Source organism: Fusarium poae, chromosome 2 (assembly GCF_019609905.1).
Source record: "Fusarium poae strain DAOMC 252244 chromosome 2, whole genome shotgun sequence".
In the NCBI taxonomy this organism is placed as follows: Eukaryota; Fungi; Ascomycota; class Sordariomycetes; order Hypocreales; family Nectriaceae; genus Fusarium; species Fusarium poae.
In genome coordinates this window covers 6,488,641-6,513,591 of record NC_058400.1, presented here as the reverse complement: position 1 = coordinate 6,513,591, position 24,951 = coordinate 6,488,641, and the positions used below count along the sequence as shown (strand labels likewise).

The window sequence follows — 24,951 nt, the reverse complement described above, 5'->3', positions numbered from 1 at the left end:
ACTTCAAGAATAGAAACATGATCCAAATGTATAAACATGGTCATCTACAACAGTATCCCGATGATAGCCATATCTCGTAGAGATCCTTGATGTTTACATCATATCTACAACCTACCTACTCTGGAGGACCATCACTGGTTACTCAAGGCATTCATAAGGTCCTTGGGTAATCAAGTGCCGTATCATGGCACCACCAACAAGATGACAGCTGGTGCTCAGCCCTATCACCGTCAGCCCCCACAGGGACCTTAGTTTGTGTGTGATGGGCGGGCGGACTCCGATATCTAGCTTCAGGTTTCGATTGGCGCAGTAAAGCTGCACAGAACTTGTGAGCCCGCTGTTTCGATTTTGCTTTAAAGTTTCATTGAACGTTTCGCTTCGGCGAACCCAATATGGTGTCAACGGCCATGCGCTACTGAAGTTCCTCTAGGGAGCCATACAACACTATCAGACCGAATATCCGAAAGATTTGAGCCATATCTTACTCTGCCCATGGAATAAGTTTGAGATGGCTTGTTAGCAAAAGTGATGATGGCGACATGGCTCATGGCTCATACGGCGTAGAGCAGAAAGGTTTGTTCTCCGCATCCTAGAGGAAGTAATACTGAGACGGTGCATAAGCTAGAGAAGCTTGCAAAACTTCATATCGGACTTCTTCCTCCTTTGATACGTGATAGGTTGATTTCATCCCAGCTGAAGTCTCTAGTCATCATGGAAAAGAGTCAGCTACGAGTCCACTAATGGTCTCACGTAGTCACTTGTCGATTCTGTACTTGTGTTTGTTGTATTGTTGTGTACCAAGCTGGTAGATCAAAATCACTATCTTTGTCCTTGGATCAAAGCGGTAAGTCGTCAAGTGGAGAGTTTCTTTGACAAAAGTGAACTCCCTTGGTTTGAGCAATCTGCAAAAGAATACAGCGCCCTTCACAGCTTTGTTTATGCCAGAAAGACATCAAGTCAAACAGAAGATGTCATCTTGGTCGCTGAAAGAATAATAGATGAAATTGAGAATTCATCTTATGCCATTCAGACCAGACCTTTAAGGTTATCTTTACTACCACAAAGCTTGGGAGGTTAATATGTTTGTCATTTACTACGGTATATAGTTGTTCAAGACATGCCAGCCTCAATTCAAACGACCTGTCTCACTGAGACACGCAACAATGCCCGCGATAGCCGCCAACGTTCCATCCGGATTCTTGACACGCACCGTGTGCAGTCCCAACTCTTTAGCCGGGTAATCGTTTCCACCAGGAAAGATTGCATCTCCGATAAACATGATCTGCTCCAGTGGAATGCCGCTCGCGGCTGAAAGCTTCTTCAACCCATAGCCCTTGTCGACACCCTTTTGCGTAATATCGATCGAGGTTGCACCGCCCATGTTGATGGAGAGATCTGGAAGACGGTTGTACAGATCGGCTTGGATGATCTTTCGCTTCGCAAAATCAGGATCCCAAATTTCCTTGGCTGATACGGGAGCTTGTTGACCAAGAGCAGAAAATGTGATTTGACTTCCTCGATCTTCAATGCGTTCGCCCCATGTCTGCTCTGGTTGAAAACCGGTTGCGTCGAGTGATGCGTTGAATGCTTGGATGATGTTCTTCCTCTGTTCCTCACTGAAGAGCTCAGCGTATTCAACCTTCCATTCGTCGCCTTTGTGAGTGTAGAGTTTTGTGCCGGTGGTAGGCATAAGCCAAAGCTTGGAGATATCAGCGCGAGGTGGAAGTCGACTGGCGACTTGTTTCTGAAACTGAGGCCAGTCACCGCCTGAAATGACTGCGACATGTGCGACGGTCAGAAGATCTGCGAGAGCTTCGCCCATTGAGTCGAGAAGAGGTTGTTTGCTCTCTGCGAGGGTGCCATCTAGATCGAATGCGACTAGTTTTATCATGATTTCTGATGGTAAAAGTGAAGAGTCAGAGTCAGAATTTGTTGTTGATTGTTTGATGAGTTGAGTGAGGGGTTGTTGACGTTTGATGATGATTACCTATAATTGACAGGTGGCATATTATAAGCCACATACAATTAATTCTGTTGTCACCGCCACACAATTAATTGCAGACCCTGTTAAATTGCGATACCGTGAGATCGTGGCATGCAATTCCAAGCGATAGATTTAATAAAGAAACAAGACAAAGAATAGAAACAAATGTACGCGGTATTATTTTCCCTTTGCTACAGAAGGGTGCCCTGTTTGGAACAGTATTAATCCTGATGCAGCTAAGACTTTACCTCTATACTGGAAGCGGTGGTGGGTGTTACTGAAGTGACAGTATCGTGGTCAATCCCCACGATTTTAATCTCTTTTTGTTCATCTACATGCTCATGTTTGTATGAATCAGTCGCACTTGATAGAGTATTCTACAAAGGAGGAGAAAACCTCAAACACATTATGACTTTTTATCTCGAGTACTGTAAATAGTCACATTTTACATGTTCTAGACACAGGCCAAAAACATCATATCCACCAAAATATTAGATATCCGCTATTATACAAACAGTGCCATCACTATATAGGTATTCCCATTCTGCGCCTCCCGTATTCATATCCATCGTTGTTTAGTTTTCCCTAATCTTGTCAGTTCATTCTTTGTTTTTTGTTCTAAAACATCCTTGACTTACAAAACTGCCAATTCAAGATCACCTTGAATCTTTGCTTTAAGTTCCAATTCGACATCGAGATCCATATCCAACCTCACTCGAGGTGCACTGCTCTTTTGCTTCTTTTCAGCTTCTCGGCCTGCTGGTTGCGAAACTTGTTGATCTTGACTGTTGAAATCATTTTTGTTTGACTTGGTCATTTGTTTTGACTCGTTTTCGCTAGAAGAATCATTTTGTTGATCGGTTGAGGATGAACGCTCATCATGGGTAGTTTTGTTGGCAGCCATTGTGAATTCCTTGATTGTGTGACAATGTATCGTAAATTTGGAATGTTTGGTTGGTTCAATATAATTTGAGTTAGAAATGTCTGGAAACAGTAATATTTTTGATAAATAAATAAATAATTAATTAGGGACTCGATCAACTCACATTTAATAATAGCATTGTATGTGGCGATAGCCTATGACGCAAGGCTCCATATTCTACCAAGGAATATATGAACACGTGATTTCCAAATACGTCAATCTCACCGTGTCAAGACAAGTTCATGTCAGCATAAGCATCTCCCTTGTCATCATTCTCAGCAAATATTTCACCAGATAGAAACATCAAGAATCATATCGACAATTTGCAGACATGCCTCAGCCAGCCTTGGATTACTTACCACCAGAGATCTTCCTCGCAATCAGCGATCTACTCCCTTGGACAGACAAAGTAGCCTTGAGTGTCGCTAACAAGAAATTACGAAATCAACTGGTCCCTCAAATTTTCCGTCACATCAAGGTTGATTGTCCCCTGGTCAAAGAGAACAATCTCCAATCCGTGATTCAGTTGCATGGCGCTCACACATTAAGCGTACGTCTATACGTAAAATTTCAACCCAATCCGCCCAACTCGAGTCTGGAAGGTACAAAAGTTGATCCCAGTTCCGAAGAGGCATGGTACTGGGATGATTACCCGGGTTCCGTCTGGGCTCGGGACTCAGACGACATTCCAGTCATTCACGATGTGATTCAGTTCAAAGGGATGCCCAAATGTTCCATGCTGAGCATACACACGAATGGAGAAGAGGACTTTGAGATTGATGGAGGTTGGGATGAGAACGACCTTTCCGATATAAGTATGTATTTCTGCACCTCGCCGGAAGACTGGGAAACAGTCGAGGAGAAAGAGGAAATGTACAGCTGGAGACAAGCTTGGAATACACTCTGGCTTGATTTGGCCAAACATGCAAAGACAGATTCTCTTGAACTGCTTCACTTCCTGCCAATCAAGGCTTCATGCTGGTTAGAACCGGAGTGGGCAACTTTTGTGGCACAGTTGAAGAATCTGACAATAAGAGCCTATGGTAATCCCTCTCACATAATATTCAAAGATCTACAACTAACATCGGCAAGGCCAAGATAACGGAGCTGGATGGGCAGCCAACACGTTGGACGGTTTCAACTCTTTCTTCAACGAGATGCCGGATTTTCTTTTCCAACATGCAGAGAATCTAGAGTACCTATGTATAGCTGGTCATGAGGATGGGCATCTTGGCGAAAACGCTCTACGCTTCGAGCCAAACACCATGCCTCAGCTGAAATCGCTACGGCTAGAGACAATGAGTACTACTGAAAGCATGAAGGAGTTCCTGAGTGGAAGTACCCCAAAGCTTGAGTCCATTCATATGTTTAACGTAGCGGCATGGGCTGACGGGAGTGAGCCTACCTGGGCAGAGTTCTGGGGGGCTGTCCGGCAGGGAAACCCCGCCTTGAGGGAGGTGGTTTACCGATATTCGAGGAGCGTCCCCTTGACTGTGGAGGAGTTTATGAATGACGACTTTGACCCAACAGAGATGGATCCTGAAGAGGTTGCTGAAGTAAGGAAGAAGGTTACTGATGACCCTGATCTTGTTATTTGGCCATATGTCACGTCAGATGACAAGTACGGGGATGTTCAAGTCTGGGAAGAAACCATTCTCGAGGCTCTCAAAAAGGGTGACGACAACAAAGAGTATAAACTATTGACGGAAGAGATCAAACAGAGGCTTCAGAGCGCTTCATGTTGAAGTGGCGGCTATAGAAACATGGTCAGGGTCGATCGAATCCACCGGCTCCAGGGCCCTCCTTGGCAAGATGGTGGAATCCAAAGCTTCCTACAAAGATTCCAGAATCAAGATATTTCTTTGCCCATTCCCTCACGTGTTCCGAGCTGGTATGCACTGCATAAGCATCTCGACTCACAAATCTGAATAACGAGTTTAGCATTTCATATAGTTTCCTAGCTCAGACATACTCTTACTTTTCCATGCACACAAACTCGTCTTTGCCTTCAGTTTTGTAGAACCTGTATATTTTGGCGCCTTCTTCCTTCATTGTGGCTTCAGCAACTTCAGCCAAGCACTCATAGGCCTGTTTTCTATCAATATACAGGAATATCTTTTTTCCATGATGCCATAAAGATGATAATAGTACCTCATCGATTCTGTCAGGATTCACAGCGATCGTGGAGACGGAAAAGAACTCTTCCGATGAACCAGCAGTCTGGCTGGATTTTTGCATCAATTCTTTATTGGCAACACACATTGTGGGGAGTTTGAAACGAAGTTAAGGATAGAGGGATAGTTAATTCCAGTAAAGGGGGGAAATGTGTATGTTTAACGATCGTAGGCGGGGTTTTGTAGTTGTGACGCGGCAAATCCCATTGTCAGCGGTAAATGTAAAAACTAGGATACAAAGGCATGTTTGCCTGGATAGAGCTACTGCTGACTGTATCTTGGCGCAATGTCTTCGTATGGGCCTAGCACTGCCATACGATTCATGTAAGACGGGAATATGCATGTTCCGTATGCCTAATGTGGATGGATATGCGACTACACAAGATGCTTCTTTTTACACCGCTAAAATGATCAAATTCTAGCCATCAAATTTAGTGCCCGAAGCTCCATAGTATTTATCAAGTCTGGTAAACATGATAGGAGATCTACACGCAGATTACGAATCTGTATGCAAGTCCGAGACACACCTACTCGAGCACAAGTCGTGCAACCACCATGATGAATACCGTCAGTATCTCCTACAACAGCGATTGGTTATTACTCGTGTATTTAATTAACCATTATGTAGTCACTATGTTACCTGTACTCTTCTTCTTCGGTTGCCTCGCTCAACGTCATCGACAAGTCTCGAGGATCTCCCTTCCAGACGGGTTGCTCGCTTGTCATCTCTATCTCCTGCCCACGCGGCTCATTTTGTACAGTTAACCGCTGGAATTCCCTGGCCAGAGCTTCCATTCCTATGTATCCCATATCTTCGCTCGCCGAATCCAGGTTGATGGGATAAAGACTTCTGTACGCGCCGTCTTGCACCAACGCTCTTGTTGCAGCGCGAACATCCTCGATCATGCTGTTTCCCGCCCAACCGTGACGCCTGAAAGTCCCATTTTGCCATCCAATCGCCATAAGTCCTTCTGTGATGCCGCGGAGGCCTTTGCACCATGATGCAATAGAGAGAGAGCCACGTGCCGCGAGAATGAACCAAAACTGAGCGTCCGGTGCTTCGGGGTTGCGAAATATTTCGTTGATTAAAGTAAGCAAACCGGGTGTGATAAACATTGTCATGTTTGTCGACTCAAATCGTGTACGGTACATGTACAAGATACGTTTCAGCTGCTGTGTTGACGCCATATGCGCGGCGTTGGCTGTTGAACTCAGTGGTGTGTCTTCCTCTCGGTGATTTTCTAGGAAAGGTCGCCAGATATCTATTATTGACGTGTGGTACCAAATACTATGCAACTGTCAGCTTGGAACTTGGAACTTGGGACGATGCTTATGGAATACCCACTGTAACACTAAAACATGGTGCGGGCATGTGCCACTTCTCTTTACCTCATCTGGCAGAGCAGCGGCCCAGTCGAGCAACAACTGGTACATCTGGTGTGCGTGTGACATGGGCATGCGACTGAAGTTGTTGAACCCCTCTCCGAATATCTTGTGCGTAATCAACCAGAATTTGCATATCCATGTGAACGTGCTTCCCATATGATCAACAAGTGGTGGTCCAGATACATCTCCTGGTATAGGTAAAGTTGGCGGGTGGAGTATTCGGTGTTGTGTTCGGAAGTTGACGGAGTGTAGACTAAACGGTTCAGCAAAGACCGTTTCTAATTGAAGGCTCGCTTACCTATGCCAGCCAAACGATCCCCAGGCAGCATACGAAAATGCAGATTTCAGCTCCTCGTCATCTTCTACACTGACTATCTGTGCATTCTCATTGTCAAACAAACCGAGCCGACGACCAATCTCTACACTTGCATCAAGATAAAACAGCCCAATACGGTCTTGTCCATGTTGGTTGCATGTCACGGTCAAGAACATGGCAGATGTGAGGGCTGTGACACAGTTACAGTCGGGGAGATCCCGCCAACGCTTCTTTGCCTCTTTTAGAAAGGCAAACGACAGTGGCTGTGCCCTTGGTTCGAACTGCGAATAGGAGGCCTAGGTCTCATCAGCCAAGGACCAAACCAAGAATACCGAGTACAGCAACTTACACAGGACCAAGCAAGTAAAGAACTGACAAGGACAGGTGTGCAGAAGCGTCCTCCGCCTGATACAAGATCTCTGATGAATAAATTGGCGTCGAAAAATGCAATGAGAGGATGCTCGTTGGAGAGATAGAAAGAGATTGTCTGCTCTGCTAGAGTTTCGGGGATGGGAACTGAGGTCCATTGCCAAATCTGAAGACCCTCCAATCGATGGTCAATGTATGACTGCTGAGATGAATCTCCGGTGGTATCACTAGGCGTTGAGAAGGACTCGGAAGTTGCCGGTGTCGCGGGTTGCCGTCCCGAGAAGTCTATAGGAGAATAAGGTGAGATTGACGTTGGCTCCGAAAAGGTTAGTGATTTTGAATTGCGCTTATCATCAGCCAACAGTCCGAGATCTACATCCGTGATTGTGAGATTTTCTAGGGTAGGAAACGCGCTCGAGTAGCGCATATTAAGATCCATTTCCAGGGCAGAGCTGGCCAAAGTCCCTGCTAGACTTGTAGTTAATGGATTTAAAGGTGACGAAGTACCTGCTGTACCTGCTGTACCTGAGTCGACAGACTGTAGGAAGTCGGACACGGAGCCTCTGCTGCGCAAATCCAGCAGCATAGCAGCAACATTCTCTTCTGGGGCAGTCCTTAACAGCTCTAGAGCCTGAAAAAGGTCTCTAGAGCCTTTCCGTAACTCGAGCATCTTCTCCTGCGTAACCTCGGCCCGGTATATACATTTTTGCCGCCGACTCACACATGCAGAACATGCTGGCTTACGACCATCACACTACAAAGTCAATAAAAATACATGTTGCCACAAGACGATACAAAGAGAGAAAAAAAGAAAGAAGAGACAGTCAAGGTGGTGGCGGGACAAACCTTTGACTTTCTAAGGCGGCAGTTGTTGCATGCGACGGCTGTCAAGGCTGCCCTAGGCAGGTCGGAAATGTCGAGTGGCGAATATTGATGCTGCTGAGCCTCTTCATGTCCGTCTCTGAGGGACTTCCTGGGGAGCAGCGGCCGATTGCTCTTTTGGTGTTCTTGTGCTCGGGTAGGCTTATTTGGGTTGGTCATGGGACTGTGGTTTGAATCTGTGGCAAGTAACGAATAAACGAGTGGCTCAAAGCTGATGTTGAGAGTGAGGCGGAGGGTAGGTAAAGACTTTGCTCATTGAGCGGGCAGGGCGGGACGATGGTAAGATGCCAAATCCCCAAGAGGAAATGATAGACACTTGGTCGCCGGTTCGAGTCGTGTCAGAGTTGTCTCGTTGGGGTAACCATATGCTTGTGGGATAAATAAAATACTATGTATGTAGGTACGGTGAAGAGTGGGCTGGATCGGATATGGATGGGCCTGTCTTTTTTTTTTTTCTTCGAGATCATCTACCAGGTAAGTAGGGAGAGAAGAACTGAGTGAGGAAACCCCGTCTTACGCAAATACCTCGGTCAGGTTTGATTGGTTCCATCACCTGAGATATGGCTATAGCCATAAGTTCATTAGTGCATAAGATTCTCTGCCGACGCTACCCATTATAGTGATATCTCTAGTAAGTAAGTAATATATTGGTCAAAGTTGTTGCAACGAGACAACATTTTTCTGACTTGAGTTTTCTTCATAGCTAGTCAATGACTGACAGTCTCTACACTTGTTTCTCAACCAAAGACCCTCTTGATATGGATCGTAAATTAACTTTGATCTTACATACGAGATCGTGATTGAATAAGTTCCGAGATAAGGCTGTCAATATTCTCCACTCACACGATCCACTGAAACAAACAGTATAATTGGGTTACAAAGTTTCTAGACCCATAAATTGCATAACAGTGCTTGCACCAGTTTATGATCAGCCATAATATTTATCTAGCGCAGAAATAAACAGATCAAGTGTCAGTTACATAACGGGGACAAATTGATTCAATTATATTGTCTCTTTTGACCTCTTCAGTTATCTATCAAATAACTACATTACACAAAAGAAAATTCCAAACTCCAAAAACAAACCAGGGTCATAGTTACTTACGGGTTCTCCCGCAAGAAAACCATGTTTATATGACGGTTCTTCTCCTCCTCAGTCTTGAGCTTCTTTGCCTTGCGATTCTCTACCGTTTCCTCGACTTGTTCAAAATGTGAGTAGTCCTTGCAGTCGTAGAATTCTGTCCAAGGGGACTTTTGTTGCTTTCCAACAGTGCAATTACCCTTCTTACTAGCACGTTTCTGGCTTGCAGAGGTGTTAGCATCGGAAGATGCAGATGAAGCAGTGTCGCCGTTTTTCTGACGAGCGTAGTAAAGCTCAGCGATCTTGTCTTCAATCTTCTCCATCTTGTTTCGCACTGCCGCGCACTCTGCCATCAGAATATCAAACTGATTGTCAGATGTCGATGAATTGGAGGATCGCTGCTTGCCATAGGTTTCTCGGGAAGACAGAGGCATGTCTTGCATCGCACGACCAGTGTTCAAGGTCCAACCTTGGACTGAGACAGGTCGTCTACCATGAAGATCCCGGGGGGCCTTCTGGTAGTTTGTGTGTTTGTGGTCAAAGGGAGACATTTTGACTCGATTTGGGTGTCTGTTTGGCGTGTTTGTGGTGTTAGGAATAGTCAAGACAAAGCTTGACTGGTAGCAATCCTTAGTAGGAAGTGTAGCTTGCAGAGATGAAAACGATTGCTGACTATTACTGGGAAGTTTATATATTTTGGGAGTCAATGTGAATTCAAGTAGACAAGGGCACCGTGACTCCTTTGTTCGACCTACTACAGTGAAAGTTGAGGAGGGATATAGCATTGTCCAGACTTATAAAAGAGGTTGAATTGCTTTGTTCTACCGTGAGAAAATCAAAGCATCCTGTCATTGACAACAGTAACATTGCTCTTTGATAAATTTCATTGAGTGAATGGCCAGCAATAAATGGGAACCACCGGGCAGTTGTCGTTGCCTAAGAATCTGGTCTGTACTGCGGACGAATATCTTCAACAGCACTAGCTTGGGTGAGATGGCCGAGTTGGTTATGGCGCCAGGTTAAGGTTAACCTTAACACCAATTTCCTGGTGGAGCAATCCTCCTGGGTTCGAGTCCCAGTCTCATCAAAGAATTCTCTTTTTGCTTGTTCTAGTAGCACTTTTCTACTGTTCAAAATGTCGTCTACCTTTTTGTCGCCGGTTGTGAGGCACTATTACTTTCTATATGGGTGAGCTGATTGCAACTAGGCTTGGGCAGTGCAACTTGCCAATAACCAGTTCAATCTCGCTGATCATGCCAAAGTCGACTCGTCAGATACGTCGTCTTGTTTGTAAGCTGTGTTACAGGGACATACAAAGTAATGGGTATCGAAATGTATTCTATCAAACATCTAATCTATCGCTCTAAAGCACAATCCATGCAATCACTCCAGCAATAACAACCAAAGGTGAACTAAAAGCTGTCTTGAATCCCAAATGCGCGGCCAAAGATTCAGGGCGTTGGGAAGGAGACGGGTTAGAAGAGCTGGCATCACTCAGAAACGTCTTCTGATTCGGCGTCGCTTCGTACGAATCAGTATTGTACGTCGAGTTGAGAGAAATTCGTCCCACAACATCCTTTGACTCAAGCCGAATATGTGAATCAACTTCGTTGTTCTTGAGTCCCTCTTGGGTGACAACGATTTGTCGTCCACCTCGAATCCAGTCGCCATAACCGCCGTAGCCGGTATGCTGGCCATAACAGAGGTTGATGCCATTTCCTTCCAGCTCCATATCGCCAACTTTGGAATCCCATTTGTAGCACCAAGAGTTTGCATGGTCATGTCCGGAAAAGAGACCAATGACACCAGGTGTCGAGACCAAAGCCTGCATTAGCGGCACGTCTTGACTTCCATATGAGCATCCTCCTTTCTCTTCGCCACACCATCCGTCACCTTGTTGGATAACGGTCTCATCGTTGATTCCGGGGTGGTTGTTTTTATCGACACCAGATTCCTTCTGGAGTTGAAGTGAGGCATAAACAGGAATGTGTGTGAATGCCAACGATGGAATCTCCTTGCCATATTGCTCGACCAAATCGGCATTGGTGTCGTTGAACCATTCCACCACACTGTTGTGAACCCAGTTGGGCTGCGCGCTACTTTGGTAATAAAAGCCACCGCGACTGTCAAAGAACCATAGAATAAGTTCAGGTGTGCAATTCGAGCTGCAGTCTGATGCATACACGGGAAGGTAATAGTTGGTTGTTCCCGCATCGCTTCCAGGAACCATGGAATCTGTTCTTGATCCGGGCCACATGTGTTCGCGCTCCAACATTCCTGTGCCGTTGATGTTGCGATTATGATCATGGTTTCCGTATGTTGAAGCCCACGTCAAATTCCGATCAACCATTGGAGCGACGATCTGATCTATGTAGTGCGTGCTGTTGTGAGAATATGTCGACTCTCCGTTGATGAGATCTCCGTTAAGAACGACGAGGTCTGGTGATTTGGCATCGATGACATCGGCCATGACTTGTGCAGATCTGGCGTCTTTCTCTGGTCCTATTGAGGAAGCATCTGCGCTTTTGTTAGCCACAATTTATCAAGGCACCATTGTTTCTGACAAACCTTCTGCAAAGTGAAGGTCCGAGAAGACGCATATTTGGAATGTGCCATCTTCGTTGAACCGTAGAGGGTCCAGGTTGCTGTTGTCTACCTCATCACGTTGAGCTGTAGTATGTAGCCTTTGTCCAGCAAGGACGCTTGCAAGGGCAAGTGTTCGCAACATTTCTTTTCTAGAAGTCTTGTAGAGAGTCGTGAAAGGTACAACCAGATATCGTGGCTTCGGGACAATGGTGTAGTTAATAAAATACTCCGACACCTACGTCAGGGGCTTGACTACAGACGGGTACTATAACAGGAGACATGATGAAGTTAAGGAATCAGTGCTCAACTACAAGTATCGTTTGACTATGACGCGTAGAATGTATCGCCAAGCTGGCTACGCTGTCAGAGGGTGGGGAGTTGTTGCACAGTCAGTTTCGGCGTCCGAATGACGAATTACGCGGTCTCTGGTTGATGATTCGTCGTTTCTCATCTACCGTGAGGCTTAGGAAACCTAAAGTCTAACCTTAGATCTTCTTGGCGCTTGGCAAGGGTGAGGGGAGTAACTTGGAGAAGAGTTAGTCCAATGAATAGCTTCAATTAAATGGACAATGCGCAGGTCTTGTGGCCTTGGCGGTGTCGGAAACCTGGTCTTGCCATTTGCCGAACGGAGTTACAGAGTGATATTTCTCAAAGTCCGAATGTGTTGGAGATGATCATTGTCGCATTTGTGTCATCTATATCCGCTTCTCCAATTCTCAACTGTTAAAGTGGTTCTCTTCGAACGGTGACCGGCGACGGCTTCTGGGGTCCATAACCTAATACGAGGCTTTAATTGAACATGTCTTATGAGTTTCTACTTATCTTAGGAAACTAGTGCTCAATACAGATGATGAGTACAGGCATTTGGTGTCAATACCGGGGCATCCGGATCTGACTGGTGGCTTTTTCTAGGATGATATCAGCAAGCTGCATATCGGAGATAATTCAATGAAATGCCAAGACAATGACTTATCAATCATCCCACACAAACCGATATCACTAACCGACGCTCAGACATTGCCGCGTCACTAACTATTGATAACCAATCAAAGACGTCATCATGCGAACCAACGGCAGATAGACATGGCAAAGAGACGATATTGACAGGCGTGGTGGTTGAATGATTATCCATACTTTACATGGGACCTATTTGATCGTCACAAAGCCAATCTAAAGTTACATAGTTGGGTGAAACGGTAGGAGGCAAAGCTCACATACATATATATGTACCTATTCACCCAGCGAGACCAAGTTTTATGACAGATAATGCATTAAATAATAATATATCAGAGCCATCTCCTGGCTGATTCACAATGGGTATCTGGTCTCTGGTGTCCCAAATCAAGGTATATACAATAAGGATTATCCCCACGTCCGCTTAGACACCGCCCTCCTCGATGTTATAAGGAAACAACCATCCGTTCTCCTCATCAAGCTCATCCTCAAACGTTGTTCCGTGGAGGGTCTCGTATCGCGTCATATCGAATTCGTCGTCACCAGCCTTTCCGTTGATGATGTTACCGATCTTGTGGCCGATGTAGCGTCCCTCGGTCCAGGCACCGTGGACGAAACCGTACATCTCGGCAGAGTTGGCTTCACCGGCGAACCAGAGTCTCTCGACGTTGGCGCGCATGTTTTGGTGCTTCTCGAGAGTCATACCGACAGGCCAGTTACTGTAAGAACCGAATGCCCAACTACAAATTGGTTAGTTTCTCTCTTTTAAACGATGGAATGCTTTGATTTTGACTTACGACTCGGTGCTCCAGCGAGGGTATGTGAAGGCTGTGGGCTTGGGGATCTTCTTCTTGGGGAACATGAGTTGGAGAACCTCGAGCATCTGCTCCATGGTCTCCTCGTCAGTCTGGCGTTCTACACGCCAAGCCTGCTCTCCGGTCACAGTAGCGAAGAGGATATTGGAACCCTCAGCAAAACCCTTGGCGTTAAGAGACTGGAAAAGAGGGTATCGGCCACGCTCAATAGGGTCGGCGTAGAGGAGGAATTGGGTCTCGTCATCCCAGAAAGACTCGTTGAACTGCATAAAAATCTTGGTGTAGGTGCCCATGGCAAATTGGTCAATGGCGCTCTGCTTCCATTCGGGAAGGGCAGGCTTGAACTCGACAACGTTGTTTTGGAGAACACCGACGGAGAAAGTGCAGATGGCGTAGTCGGCCTCGATGCAGCCACCATCCTTGGTGGTGATCTTGACACCCTTCTTGTCGTACTTGATACCCTCAACGGTAGTGCTGAGGCGCAGGCGCTTGTCGTTCTTGCGAAGGAACTCCTTGGCTTCCTCTTGGAGGATAATGTTGTAACCACGCTGGTCGATAACGAGATTGCTAACGTCGCTGAAGTATCCAAAGCTAGCATTGCCACCAGCAACACCATAAACAAGGCCACTCTCATCGGGTGTCCAAGCAGCTTCGAAGTCCCAGCCCCACCAGTCTGCAGCTTGAGCGTGCATGTCGTCCTTCTCAGGTCGCCATCCAGCCGTGCGGAGAGCGCCACGAGCAGAAGTATCCTGTAAGTTGTCGACCATGATACGGCCAGCCTCGGCAGCAGCCTTCTCATAAGCAGCATCGTATTCGTCAATCTTGTCGCTCCAATCCGTCTCGCCTTCGTGATCAAAAGTCTTGTACTTGTCGTAATCGGAATAGGTGGACTTGAGCTTGTGCTTCTTAGCAAGCAGCCAGATAGGGTTCTCGTTGGTCTCTTCAGATCCAATTCCCTCGACCCAGTTGGCGCCAAGCTCGATGATGTAGGGCTTTCCCTGAGCGTTCTTGCCAAACTCTTGGTTTCTTAGACGGCCACCGATGTAGTCGTTGTGCTCAACGATCATGAAGTCTTTGATGCCAGAAGCTGTGAGGTTCTGAGCAGCTGCGACACCAGCAGCACCGGCACCAAGAATAGCTACCTTGGTCTTGGCGCAAGATCCATGCTTCTCATTTGAATGACCATCAGTGGGCAGAGCGTTTGTTGTTGCGGAAAGGACTGTAAGCACAGCAGAAAGCTGTGTGAGTGAGTGCCTCATTTTGAAGGTTCTAGACTTGGACAAGGAAACAAGTCTCAAGATCTTGAAATAAATTAAAAGAGTGACAGTGGAGGTGCTTAAAAGAGATAAAAACAGACTGTCGCGACCTCGGGTGGCGTTCGTCTTTTGTATGCCCTTGCTAGATCATCCATCGCTGCAGGTACTAGACCCCCTAATTTCCATGGGCTTGTTAATCAAATGATCAGCTTCAAGGAGATGTCCACATTTCTAGGGCGGCCTATTGTCGCGATTGCCGATTGATGGGAGGGATGGGCTTCGAAAGGCAGCTTCCTAGATAGGCATCCATAACCCGTCTTGAAATTCTAGACTAGCCCATGCCTTGTCAGCGATTCAGGGAAGAAATTCCACATGTATTGCCTGGTCCAGGTAAAGTGCAAATTAAACATTGAGTTAACCTAGCGCCGTCTCAAAAATCCCTCAAGACCCTTGGTTCCTTAGGGAGCATGGTAACAAAGCTAGGGGACTAGGGTCAACTAAGTCAGCCATAATTGACTGGCTTAGTTAGTAGTCAGACTGCTACAGTGACTGAGTATCAGCACTGTTCGGTGGATATTGGCATTGCCCATACCCTTGTTCCTCCTTGTCAGTTTCAAGCACAGTACGACCTGTTGGTTGTGTCTTTGAACCAACGCATTAAGAATTGTGGCTCATCCAACAGTAAATGGCCCGATATGACACACCGTAATCTAACCACTGGTCAGAGCTGAAATCCTTCGAGATGTTGGTATCCGTACGTTGGTCTGCACCGGCCCGTAACCTGAACATGGATACTCCTAGTCCGTTCATACTCGTGTCTTGGTCTCAATTGGCGATTGAAGATCTAGCGCACGGTGGCAACAACAATAGTGTCCTTCACGATCCGCGAGACAAGACATGGGGGTCCATCTCGGTTAGGTCGCTGGACAATCATGGAGCAAAAGCCAACAAAAGAACAAGACTATTAAAAGAATTCCAGAACAGATAAATCGGTGCGACTGCTGACGGACACGGTTCCTGCATTGAGACAGCAAGCAGCCTCATTATGCACGTCAACGAATAGCCGGGTTCTACGCCTTGTTGAGACTGCTGCTCCTACTTCAGATCTCCTATAACACAGGTCTAGTATGGGTGTATTGTTCAAGAGTATGGACCTTTTATTCTTATATGTTACTCTACCGATGCGCAAGAATAGAAACAGCTTCATTGCCGTTGGCAGTCCCAGCAAGACATCAATTTATCTTGTCTCATTTAAGTATACAAAGTCATTCCTTATGTTTCACCCTCACTTTTCGCCTTGCATCATCTTCATAAAAACCTATCAACACTGTCAGCAAAAATGAGCACATTGAAAAGTGGTGTACCAACATCAGGGTTAATCTCAACACCAGCATTTTCCATTTCAGTCGTCAACTACAAATATCATCAGCATTACCCTTCTCACATGGTTTGGTGAAATACCTCTGTAGACGCGTCTCTAAACTCCTTATCCATCATGAGCTTCATAAGGTCCATCTTTGTTGGAGGCTTGGATCCGTCGACGCCTGTAACAATTAATTAAGTATTGGATACATTCCTGAAGAATGCAGGGGGGCCGTACCCTTGCTCTTGAGAACTTCTGCCATTTTTTGCATGGCCATGATAGCCGGGGGGTGACGGCTTAGCTTCTCGAATGTGTCGCGGATGAGAGGGTCATTCATCATTGACTCAATGTTGTTCATGTTGGGCTGATCAGCCGAGGCGAAGCGACGAGGTGTCACGTGCATCTGACGCGTCGCTACGCGCATGATGGGCATAGCCACGGGGCGGGCAATAAGTCGTCGTAGAGCGAACATGATGTGAACAGTTGTTGATGTCAATGAAGGTCGAAGGAATGTGAGATGAAGACTCAAATTTGCTGTAATGAGACATCGTCAAATGACATCAGAGATTGAACCACTAAACAGTGGAGAAATAAACACAGTCAGCATTCTATCTTATCTTATCTGCCTCTTTACCGGACCGGACCTAACCTGGACCTCACATAAAGATAAACCTCAACAACCACATGCAACCATCAACCATCCCTGAAACTATGGATAAGGCAATATGTCCTGATGTTTGAGCGTAAAATTATAAGCTTCTCAATCATAAAGCTTGTCAAGGTGAGCACTATTGATCCAGCCTTGTCGGATATTCCGTCAGTCGAACGTGTTCACCACGCTTCTGTTTTTCTTCCGTACCAGCCCGTTGTCTGACTAGACGACCTGGATGAACAACCAAGAAGAATAACATAACCAAAAACATAGGGAAGGCATCGAACAGGTAAATGAAGATTTCGTGAGAAATGACAAATCCATCTTGTCCCTGCAAGTACTCGACCGCTCGGACAATGCTTCGTACAATCATGATTCCAGTAACAGCCTCTATTGTTCTGAAGTATCGTCTCCACCGAACAAAAGAAGAGTCCAAGAATGGGCCTGTCTCATTTCTTATTCGAATGTAAAGATATGCCGATGTTATGATGAAAATGCTCAACGCGACCAGTTGCACTACTAAGCCTGAGATGAGGATGATGCGACCTTTGACAATTGCACCGGGATCTCCCGAAGCAGGTATAATAGCACCGATGAACTGACTGACGATGCAACCGATGTCGATGAGGACATACAGCTTAGTTAACCAGCGAAGACTAAGGAACGAGAGGTGCTCAGATTCCAGTGCCGCAGCAACTCGTCGAAGGCTCATGTAGATTGTCGCAGCGAGGAAGGGTGTTCCGGCGAGGAGGAGGACGTTTTGTAGAATGAAGGGCCCCGCTTCGTCCGGGTCATCGTGGGCTTGGGCGCGACCGAAGTAACCAAAGATTTCGCCTGCTAGAGTTAGTTTAGGATATGCAGTCGAGATGCCGGCTCACTTACATATGCCACCGAGAATGAAGGGGATAAAGAACCAAGCTCGATAGATGAAGATGAATATCAAATGGGCTATTGTGACAAGACCAAATAGGGCGACGAAGGAAATGGCGGCAGGCTTGTTGGGCAGGTACTCAAAGAAGACAATCTGAGTCCCGTTCACTACGGGCCCGAAAGGTCCGTCTTGGCTCATGTTGATACGAGATGGGTATGGCTACTCGAACTCACAACGAAATCAGAAGAATGAAAGTAGCGTTGAAGACTAGTCAATTGAATGATGAAGATAAAGAGACTCGATGAAATAAAACATTTTCAACTGCTTAGAGGCAGCCATTCTATACTCGCGAGGAAGACTCTGTGGAGCATATTTTTCGCATTTGAATGCGAATATTACGGCGCTAATGTTGATGGCTTCATCACTGGTCCACCCAAGTGACGCGGTCGGTCGTAAAAACTTGGGCTAGGGTGACATTGAGGGTCCTTTGAGCAGTCTCAGGATAGAATCATCGGTATTAGCATGATTTGCTGTGACTTTGTTTGGTAATAGTTTGCGGTACAAGTCTATAGAGGAGGGTATTGCTGAGATGTCGCAATAGATTCGCGTTACAAGGGAATCATCAACTGTGAGAGTTGTTCGCGTAGCTAATAACAATATCATGATTAGCCGGGAGATTTAATTGACACGTTCATCTAATTTCAGTAGCTAGCTATCGTTTTACTCTAGGAATAATGGGAACTCAAACCCGACTACAGACTACACACAACAATCTCTAATCAGAAAGAAGATCAAGACACCAAAAACAAAAATGCAAAAAGAGATGCCTCGCAAATGCTCGCAATCGTTTTTATAGGAACAGCCCGATGCGGGGGTCGAACCCGCAACCTTGAGATCGCGTACTCGTAAGAGTCTCACGCTCTACCGATTGAGCTAACCGGGCGTGGCTCTGATTGGTTCAAAACTGGAATCCAATTTGTGTAATAAGAAGACGAATTACCACAGGCGTGTCGTCGAGTAAAGAGAACCCTCATAGAACAAGTCGACCGATGTGAATTAAAGAATCATTACTGTCAAAGAACACAGGCATCGTTCTTGTCAATTCTCACGAGTCGAACCATTCGTCCTGAAGATTCTGAGATCAATCTGGCCGGTGGTTCTCGCCGAAACATGACCCTCAGATGGCATCAATGCTTTGCTGCAGTTCGGCGCAAATACCCCGAAGGGGAGGGTGAAGCATCGGGGAACCGGTACAAAGTAAGCCTTCCCCGAAAGTGATGCGAGTGGCTGGCGGCACTCCCGGTAGATTCCACTCTTGGCCCAGCCATGATCCTTGATTGTTCTCCACATCAACTTTCGCCCTTTGGAACCCATTCATTGAACCTTTGAAGCATTGACTCCATCAGCTTCCACACCTCGGGTGGATAATTGCCATTAATCCAATAATCTCCAGCTGAACTCTTGGCAATTAGAGAGTAATTCCTTGCGAGCATATTATTCGGACTGATACACTTGATATGATAATAAACAGGATGACCTGGAGAGGCTGTCCAGACATTCTTGGCTGAATACTTATGCTCCATTGATCCGAGGTCGCTCTTGATGGCTGGCCTAAAATCTAGTGACTCTGCTAGATTGACTCTGACGCTAGCAAAATGGATAGTAAACTGGTTGACATTTCCAAACAGAGGCGGTATTCCCGACAGATCCAATGCATCTCGCGTGAGACGGGCCTGGGCATGGATTGAAGCTTCGGTTGTTTGCCCTTGGATGCTGCTACGAACTGCCAAAGCGATCGAACCTAGTGTATCTTCGTCACGTTTGTGGGCTATTTTTGCTGGCACTATTGTCCAACATGGGAATACGGCGTTTTGGATGTATGCGCCTTTGTCGTTTGGTACAGGAAACAATGAAGTCACGCGCCCTCGGAGATCATAAGCATTCCCGATGGTGACAGAGCGGTTTGAACCTTTTGGGAATAGAGCAGATATAACCACAATGGTCAACCAGGCGACTATTGCGTCTGGTTCACTCAAGAATGGAGCTGGATGTTCTTTTCTGAGGGATGATAGAGCTTGATCGCGCAGCTCTTTGGCAACTGTCTTTGGCAGAAAAATCACTCTGCTTTCGACGGTCCGCCACCATATTAGATCCAAGATGTAGTAAAAAGCAAAGATGTACGTTCGCCAACCTGTGATTTGTTGCTTCTCCAGGGGGTGTGGTCCTGTGAAAGCAGAATCGCGTCCTGCGTTGGCCAAAGGATCATCGTTCGCTGACAGCATGAGTGGAACCTCTGATACACGTCCGGCAAGTGCAAGACTCCATGCATGGCCAAGATGAGCCAGGCTCATTCCATCGACAGCAATGTGAGGCCAACATATTGATACCAGAGTCGCGTCTGTGAAAGATACGATATGAACTGTTAATTGTGGGTGATCGGACTTTAGATAGTCGTCCAGACAGAGCGGAGTACCCGGTGGAACTCCTAAAGTGTTGAACTCAGAGAGCTGTCCTTGGATAGACGGTTTCTCTAGAGTTGGTCTAGGAAGCTTAGATGATAGAGGATGCTCATCTATGCTAATGTCGAAGGAAGTATGGTGAAACCCAAAAGCAGGCCGCTGGGAAGAAAAAGCCTCCGGGACGTGAATTTCGAGTTTGTTTTTGCTCTAATGGCCGGATTAGTAGACACTCAAAACCATCGGTGCAAATTTGCTCTGACATTAATCCGGATACGTCCGCCAAGCTTCCTCCATCCCGGAAGAGCGATCACTCGAGACAAAGAGTCCCTGAGCATTGTTGCATCCAACGCGTCATTAAATCTGAGCGTAGAGCATTGCACATAGTTACGAAGGAGCGGCGTATCGTCGAAGTAGAAGACAGGCAGCACGGTGTCGGTAGGTTCTATTGGATAGTTCGGAGTTGATCGTGTTTGGCCAAGAACGAATCGTCTGATAGTCTGCAGCGTCATTCTTATCAAGCCTGTTGATCTTCTCGGTGACGATGGAGAATACTTTCCTTCACGAACAGTGACGAGGTTTAAATATTACGCCTACCTCAGGCGCTTGTGATGGTTTAGCCCAGCAAGTGCTTACCACATTCACTGATAGACCAATAGCAGGACCTGATGCGTCATATCTCACACAAGAGGCGATAGCCAGAAGGCGACCACTGCCTGTGATCAGAGCTGTATATGCCACATAACCGTGATTCACTGATCGCGAAACTCAAAGATGTGCAAGATATCAACAATAGAGATATGAGGCAGAACGCGAGTGTGTCTTTATATCATGCATGCAAATCTGATCACATCACCCATGTACGCTTGACTCTTAACATTTCAAATCCGTAGAGCATGTTTAGTGATCGGAGTATTTGGTTCAAGGTGTGGCAGTTCTCAATCAAGACAAAGAAAATTGCAATGCAGATTGTGTTGTGCGCTGTTCAGCCACCACTAGTGTCGTTTCAATGACCATTCGAACACTCCCTTCATATAGCACAGGTCACTCAACACAACAAAGAATTGTGTTTGACAGTGTGTCTATTATTCCGAGCCATATTATCTTTAGTCGTGGTGGGCTCATTAGGCATGTTCAAGCATTTACGCCGACTGTTCCTTTATTGGCTTGTATCTGTTCGTTAAGAACTCCGAATGTTACGATAAGATCAGTCTCAGTGACGATGACAGGGGTTCAAAGAGGTGAGTTAGGTATAAACGTTGAACTATAAAAATGTAGCTAGTCCTTTTCAACCATTGAATTCCTTCTCTAAATCAATTCACCGCGACTCACTGACAGTAAGTAAACATTCCTCTCCACCAACTAACATCAACGAGACAAAAACGATTTCTTGACTACCCCTCAAAACCCTCAGACTTCATCATGGAATCCTCTCAGAACATCAGCTACAACGGTGGGCTTGTTGACCAAGCATTCGCCATTTTGTGTAGAAACAATGGGCATTACACCCTCGACCAAGCTCCTATCATCCAAGGTGCTGTCGAGACCATTTTTAACCACATGGAAGGGGCCGATCGTCTGACAAAGGTGGAATACGTGGTGCTCAGGGAATATATCGCTAGGCTCCATAAGGATGAACAGTACCTTTTTGCCAGCGCTCTAGCTAACATAATTGTGATCTCACGACCCATGGGCCAGATGTCAGAAGCAGACAGCGAGTTTCTACACTTTACAACCATCTTAGCAGACGCAGAGGTTGTGAAAGAGATGACCAAGTAGGTCTTACTGACTCACCATTGCAGTGTGACTGCCAGGGGCTGGGCCCTTTCGGCGGAAGCTTTTGAGCTCGGATGGGAGGTAAACAGCGGGCCAGTTAATGGACCAGATGGGAGGACAGGTTTGGAAGCAACAAGATTGCTAGTACCGAGAATTTCAGAATATATTCTTTTGTTTGTGAACACTGATCATTCATTCTATTGTGTTTTTGTAGACAAATAAGTCCTTTTAGTGAGTAATCGTGGTCAATTTGATGGCACTCACTCACTAACTCTATCTTTTTACAGACACTGATGTAGAATGTAAGGTTATACACAGAAGTCTGTTGCTACATAGAGTGATTAATCAGCTATTTGTGTTCCCTTCAAAGTCCGAACAGTAATATAAAGTTGTGATACCTCAAACATCATCATAAGTTGTAGTGATTCATAAATCTTGGCAATTTATAAATAGTTGGCTTTCCCGTAGTATTCAGATATACATAAAACCTCACCCATTTTACTAAACATCAAACACAAGAACGAGTTCTGTTCCATATCATATACTCTAAGACCAACAATCGATATTTTAAGATGCCTACAACAACGAAGACTATCCGAGCCGACCACAAGAAGTGGAAATGCAACAACAATGTTGACAATAAGCCTTGCGGCAAGATAAACGACATTAGCCTCATTTTCTGTGATTGTGGTTCTTGTCGCAAAGCTGACACTGAAGCTTTGGCGGCGGATGGATCGACTATCGGGAGAATGTACAAGTTGAACGACGACTTGACTGAGGATTGGGAATACTTTAGTCCCCAGAGTTTCTAGGCCGTTTCTGTTAATGGGGAGCCTTGCTAAAGAGGGAGGTTTATACGAGCAGCCGTCATAGCTGTGTACAGAAGGGTTTACCTTGGAAATTGACCCCATGATTCCAAAGCTAATCTCTCAATAAGCGCGATACTATTAGAGCTTGTGTTGAAGAATAAGATAAATGTTTTTTACTCTAAAATTTGAACAGCTGTGATTTGTTAGATGACCCTCCAAGCCCAAACCATCATACAGCTTTATGTCGGACGTGGCTGCAATTTCATGTGGCGCCGTCACTGTGGCGGCAGCCCAAAAACAGCTAAACCCCTTGCAGATCTTGGCTTAGGTAATCTCAACAGGGATCGTATCAAGGACACTCTGTACAACCTCCCTTGGATTAATTCGTTCACCATCAACCTCGGTCATCGCGTCGTTCGTTTCTTTACTTTTGCCAGCGCGCGATTGATCGAATGAATGCTCCCAATCGCTAGATCAAGAACACCTCAGTCTGGCACCATGGGCGGCCAAGATCTGCTGCCTCGCTCTGAGTACGAGGATAAGCCCTCGTCAGCGTCAGCCCCAAATTCGCGACTCAACAGGGACAAGATCAAATGTCTCGACGGTCTGCGAGGTATCGCCTGTCTCCTCGTGTTCAACTATCATTTTTTCTGGCCATGGACCCCCGTTATCATGCTCGGTTATGGCGCGTTTCCTCCTCGTGCGCCCGAACCGTACTGGGGCTGGCAGTCCCTCCCCATCATCTGTCTTTTGCATCGTGGACGTGCTATGGTCGCTATTTTCTTCGCCATCTCGGGATATGTCATTTGTCGCCATATTCTCCGCCTCATTCATGAGCGCAAGCTTGATACCGCCTATCAGAAGCTTGCATCTTCGGTCTTCAGACGTATCTTTCGCCTCTACATTCCCCCCACTATCAGCATGTTCCTGGTGGCTGTGCTAGCGCAGGTTGGTGTCTTCAAATCCGAGTTCTCCATTTACAAGGGCCCCGACTCGCATTACATCAACGCGACCATCACTCACGCCGATTTGGCTGAGAGCAACATTTGTGTTAATGGCACAGCTGTGAAGGGTGCAGCAGGCATTGCCAACTATCTTGGTATTGAGACTACCGCATATCTCCGTAACACTACCGGTTACCCGCTGGGTAACACCACTGAATGGACCGACCAACTGCTTTGTGTTAACCACACGACACGATCTTATGGACCATCCCAGCTCTACACGTTGGAATCTGAGTATGAGGCTCAATTCCCTGCAAATGACACAAACATCACCGTCATCATCAAGCCAACAAAGCACATGTCCACCATGGAACGACTTGCATCACTTAGTTATTATGACGACGAAGACCTAGACTTGTCTCTCAACGCCACCAATGCAACGAACCCTCTCAACCTTACGTGGGTTCAGATGGGCGGATCGTGGGAAGAGCACCCATTCATTCACCCCAACTTGACATACGCCATGAAGAATTTCACTCGATCGTATGCCGAATGGGCCAATCCATTCAACTTTGGTCACTATCATACTCGCTACGACCCCCACACTTTCACGATCCCAATGGAATTTCGTGGCTCCATGCTCATATACATCTTTCTTCTCGGTACAGCCTTCATGAAGGCCAGGTGGCGAGCAAGGATTGGCAGCTTCCTGTCTGTGTACAGCCTGATCATTGGAAGATGGGACATGGCCACGTTTATGGGCGGCATGCTGCTTTCAGAGCATGATATCCGAAGATCATCGGATCTGCCACCTTCAGCTGCTGGCGCGAAAGGACGCGGAAGAGACTTCCAACGCACGACCAGAGGAACGGCGTTGAGATGGGCTGGTATTATCTTGGCGCTTTACTTTCTTTCATATCCTGATGCCGGCGCCGAATACACTCCCGGGTTTGCATATCTTTCAACCTGGGTGCCACGGTACTACATCCCACTTTCCGGCTGGATGTTCTACCAGGCAATGGGCGCGGTTCTTCTTGTTGCCTGTATCTTGCGCAGTCCGGTCCTTGTGCGCTTGCTCGAGAGTCGATTCCCACAGTACCTGGGCAAGGTCAGTTTCTCACTGTATCTCGTGCATGGACCTGTATTGCACAGTCTCGGATTCTGGATCATGCCCCGTCTATTCGATAGCTTTGGAAAGATGGGTGGTTATGCGGTCGGCTGGGTGATTCTCATGGCTGTCACGTTTTATCTCACAAATCTATGGAACAACAGAGTTGACGTTTGGAGTGTAACAGTTGGAAGGAGAGTTGAGAAGATGCTGGCAGAGGACTGAGTGGTCGGTCGCTGGCGACGAA

General features: G+C 46.3%; 13 protein-coding genes and 2 non-coding genes across 15 annotated transcripts; 4 read left to right on the top strand and 11 right to left on the bottom strand.

Moving 5' to 3' along the window:
* Positions 1-1,126: 1,126 nt before the first annotated feature.
* On the bottom strand, positions 1,127-1,891 carry FPOAC1_006178 (uncharacterized protein; the record flags this gene model as incomplete). Its single annotated transcript, XM_044850668.1, has 1 exon — positions 1,127-1,891. The coding sequence occupies one exon, from the start codon at positions 1,889-1,891 to the stop codon at positions 1,127-1,129; it is 765 nt and encodes a 254-aa protein (XP_044709380.1).
* Positions 1,892-2,559: 668 nt separating this feature from the next.
* FPOAC1_006177 (uncharacterized protein) lies at positions 2,560-2,888 on the bottom strand (the record flags this gene model as incomplete). The annotated part of the gene is made up of 2 exons (XM_044850667.1): positions 2,560-2,569; positions 2,623-2,888. The coding sequence occupies 2 exons, from the start codon at positions 2,886-2,888 to the stop codon at positions 2,560-2,562; spliced, it is 276 nt and encodes a 91-aa protein (XP_044709379.1).
* A 349-nt stretch (positions 2,889-3,237) lies between these two features.
* On the top strand, positions 3,238-4,651 carry FPOAC1_006176 (uncharacterized protein; the record flags this gene model as incomplete). The annotated part of the gene is made up of 2 exons (XM_044850666.1): positions 3,238-3,949; positions 3,999-4,651. 2 exons carry the CDS (start codon positions 3,238-3,240, stop codon positions 4,649-4,651), a joined length of 1,365 nt encoding a protein of 454 aa, XP_044709378.1.
* Positions 4,652-4,673: 22 nt separating this feature from the next.
* On the bottom strand, positions 4,674-5,168 carry FPOAC1_006175 (uncharacterized protein; the record flags this gene model as incomplete). The annotated part of the gene is made up of 3 exons (XM_044850665.1): positions 4,674-4,830; positions 4,885-4,994; positions 5,058-5,168. 3 exons carry the CDS (start codon positions 5,166-5,168, stop codon positions 4,674-4,676), a joined length of 378 nt encoding a protein of 125 aa, XP_044709377.1.
* A 548-nt stretch (positions 5,169-5,716) lies between these two features.
* FPOAC1_006174 (uncharacterized protein) lies at positions 5,717-8,192 on the bottom strand (the record flags this gene model as incomplete). The annotated part of the gene is made up of 6 exons (XM_044850664.1): positions 5,717-6,368; positions 6,426-6,719; positions 6,765-7,078; positions 7,132-7,619; positions 7,677-7,905; positions 7,998-8,192. The coding sequence occupies 6 exons, from the start codon at positions 8,190-8,192 to the stop codon at positions 5,717-5,719; spliced, it is 2,172 nt and encodes a 723-aa protein (XP_044709376.1).
* A 942-nt stretch (positions 8,193-9,134) lies between these two features.
* On the bottom strand, positions 9,135-9,665 carry FPOAC1_006173 (uncharacterized protein; the record flags this gene model as incomplete). The annotated part of the gene is made up of 1 exon (XM_044850663.1): positions 9,135-9,665. One exon carries the CDS (start codon positions 9,663-9,665, stop codon positions 9,135-9,137), a length of 531 nt encoding a protein of 176 aa, XP_044709375.1.
* A 436-nt stretch (positions 9,666-10,101) lies between these two features.
* Positions 10,102-10,201, top strand: FPOAC1_006172. The gene has a single exon. It is a non-coding gene; the product is annotated as a tRNA-Leu (tRNA).
* Positions 10,202-10,477: 276 nt separating this feature from the next.
* FPOAC1_006171 (uncharacterized protein) lies at positions 10,478-11,842 on the bottom strand (the record flags this gene model as incomplete). The annotated part of the gene is made up of 2 exons (XM_044850662.1): positions 10,478-11,631; positions 11,683-11,842. 2 exons carry the CDS (start codon positions 11,840-11,842, stop codon positions 10,478-10,480), a joined length of 1,314 nt encoding a protein of 437 aa, XP_044709374.1.
* Positions 11,843-13,078: 1,236 nt separating this feature from the next.
* FPOAC1_006170 (uncharacterized protein) lies at positions 13,079-14,728 on the bottom strand (the record flags this gene model as incomplete). The annotated part of the gene is made up of 2 exons (XM_044850661.1): positions 13,079-13,394; positions 13,452-14,728. 2 exons carry the CDS (start codon positions 14,726-14,728, stop codon positions 13,079-13,081), a joined length of 1,593 nt encoding a protein of 530 aa, XP_044709373.1.
* Positions 14,729-16,010: 1,282 nt separating this feature from the next.
* On the bottom strand, positions 16,011-16,560 carry FPOAC1_006169 (uncharacterized protein; the record flags this gene model as incomplete). The annotated part of the gene is made up of 4 exons (XM_044850660.1): positions 16,011-16,043; positions 16,094-16,138; positions 16,187-16,269; positions 16,326-16,560. The coding sequence occupies 4 exons, from the start codon at positions 16,558-16,560 to the stop codon at positions 16,011-16,013; spliced, it is 396 nt and encodes a 131-aa protein (XP_044709372.1).
* A 316-nt stretch (positions 16,561-16,876) lies between these two features.
* Positions 16,877-17,809, bottom strand: FPOAC1_006168 (uncharacterized protein; the record flags this gene model as incomplete). The annotated part of the gene is made up of 2 exons (XM_044850659.1): positions 16,877-17,574; positions 17,623-17,809. The coding sequence occupies 2 exons, from the start codon at positions 17,807-17,809 to the stop codon at positions 16,877-16,879; spliced, it is 885 nt and encodes a 294-aa protein (XP_044709371.1).
* A 662-nt stretch (positions 17,810-18,471) lies between these two features.
* FPOAC1_006167 lies at positions 18,472-18,554 on the bottom strand. Its single transcript has one exon. It is a non-coding gene; the product is annotated as a tRNA-Lys (tRNA).
* Positions 18,555-18,960: 406 nt separating this feature from the next.
* Positions 18,961-19,962, bottom strand: FPOAC1_006166 (uncharacterized protein; the record flags this gene model as incomplete). Its single annotated transcript, XM_044850658.1, has 1 exon — positions 18,961-19,962. One exon carries the CDS (start codon positions 19,960-19,962, stop codon positions 18,961-18,963), a length of 1,002 nt encoding a protein of 333 aa, XP_044709370.1.
* Positions 19,963-21,489: 1,527 nt separating this feature from the next.
* On the top strand, positions 21,490-22,655 carry FPOAC1_006165 (uncharacterized protein; the record flags this gene model as incomplete). The annotated part of the gene is made up of 3 exons (XM_044850657.1): positions 21,490-21,842; positions 21,870-21,924; positions 22,434-22,655. The coding sequence occupies 3 exons, from the start codon at positions 21,490-21,492 to the stop codon at positions 22,653-22,655; spliced, it is 630 nt and encodes a 209-aa protein (XP_044709369.1).
* A 453-nt stretch (positions 22,656-23,108) lies between these two features.
* Positions 23,109-24,929, top strand: FPOAC1_006164 (uncharacterized protein; the record flags this gene model as incomplete). The annotated part of the gene is made up of 1 exon (XM_044850656.1): positions 23,109-24,929. The coding sequence occupies one exon, from the start codon at positions 23,109-23,111 to the stop codon at positions 24,927-24,929; it is 1,821 nt and encodes a 606-aa protein (XP_044709368.1).
* Between the last annotated feature and the right edge of the window lie 22 nt (positions 24,930-24,951).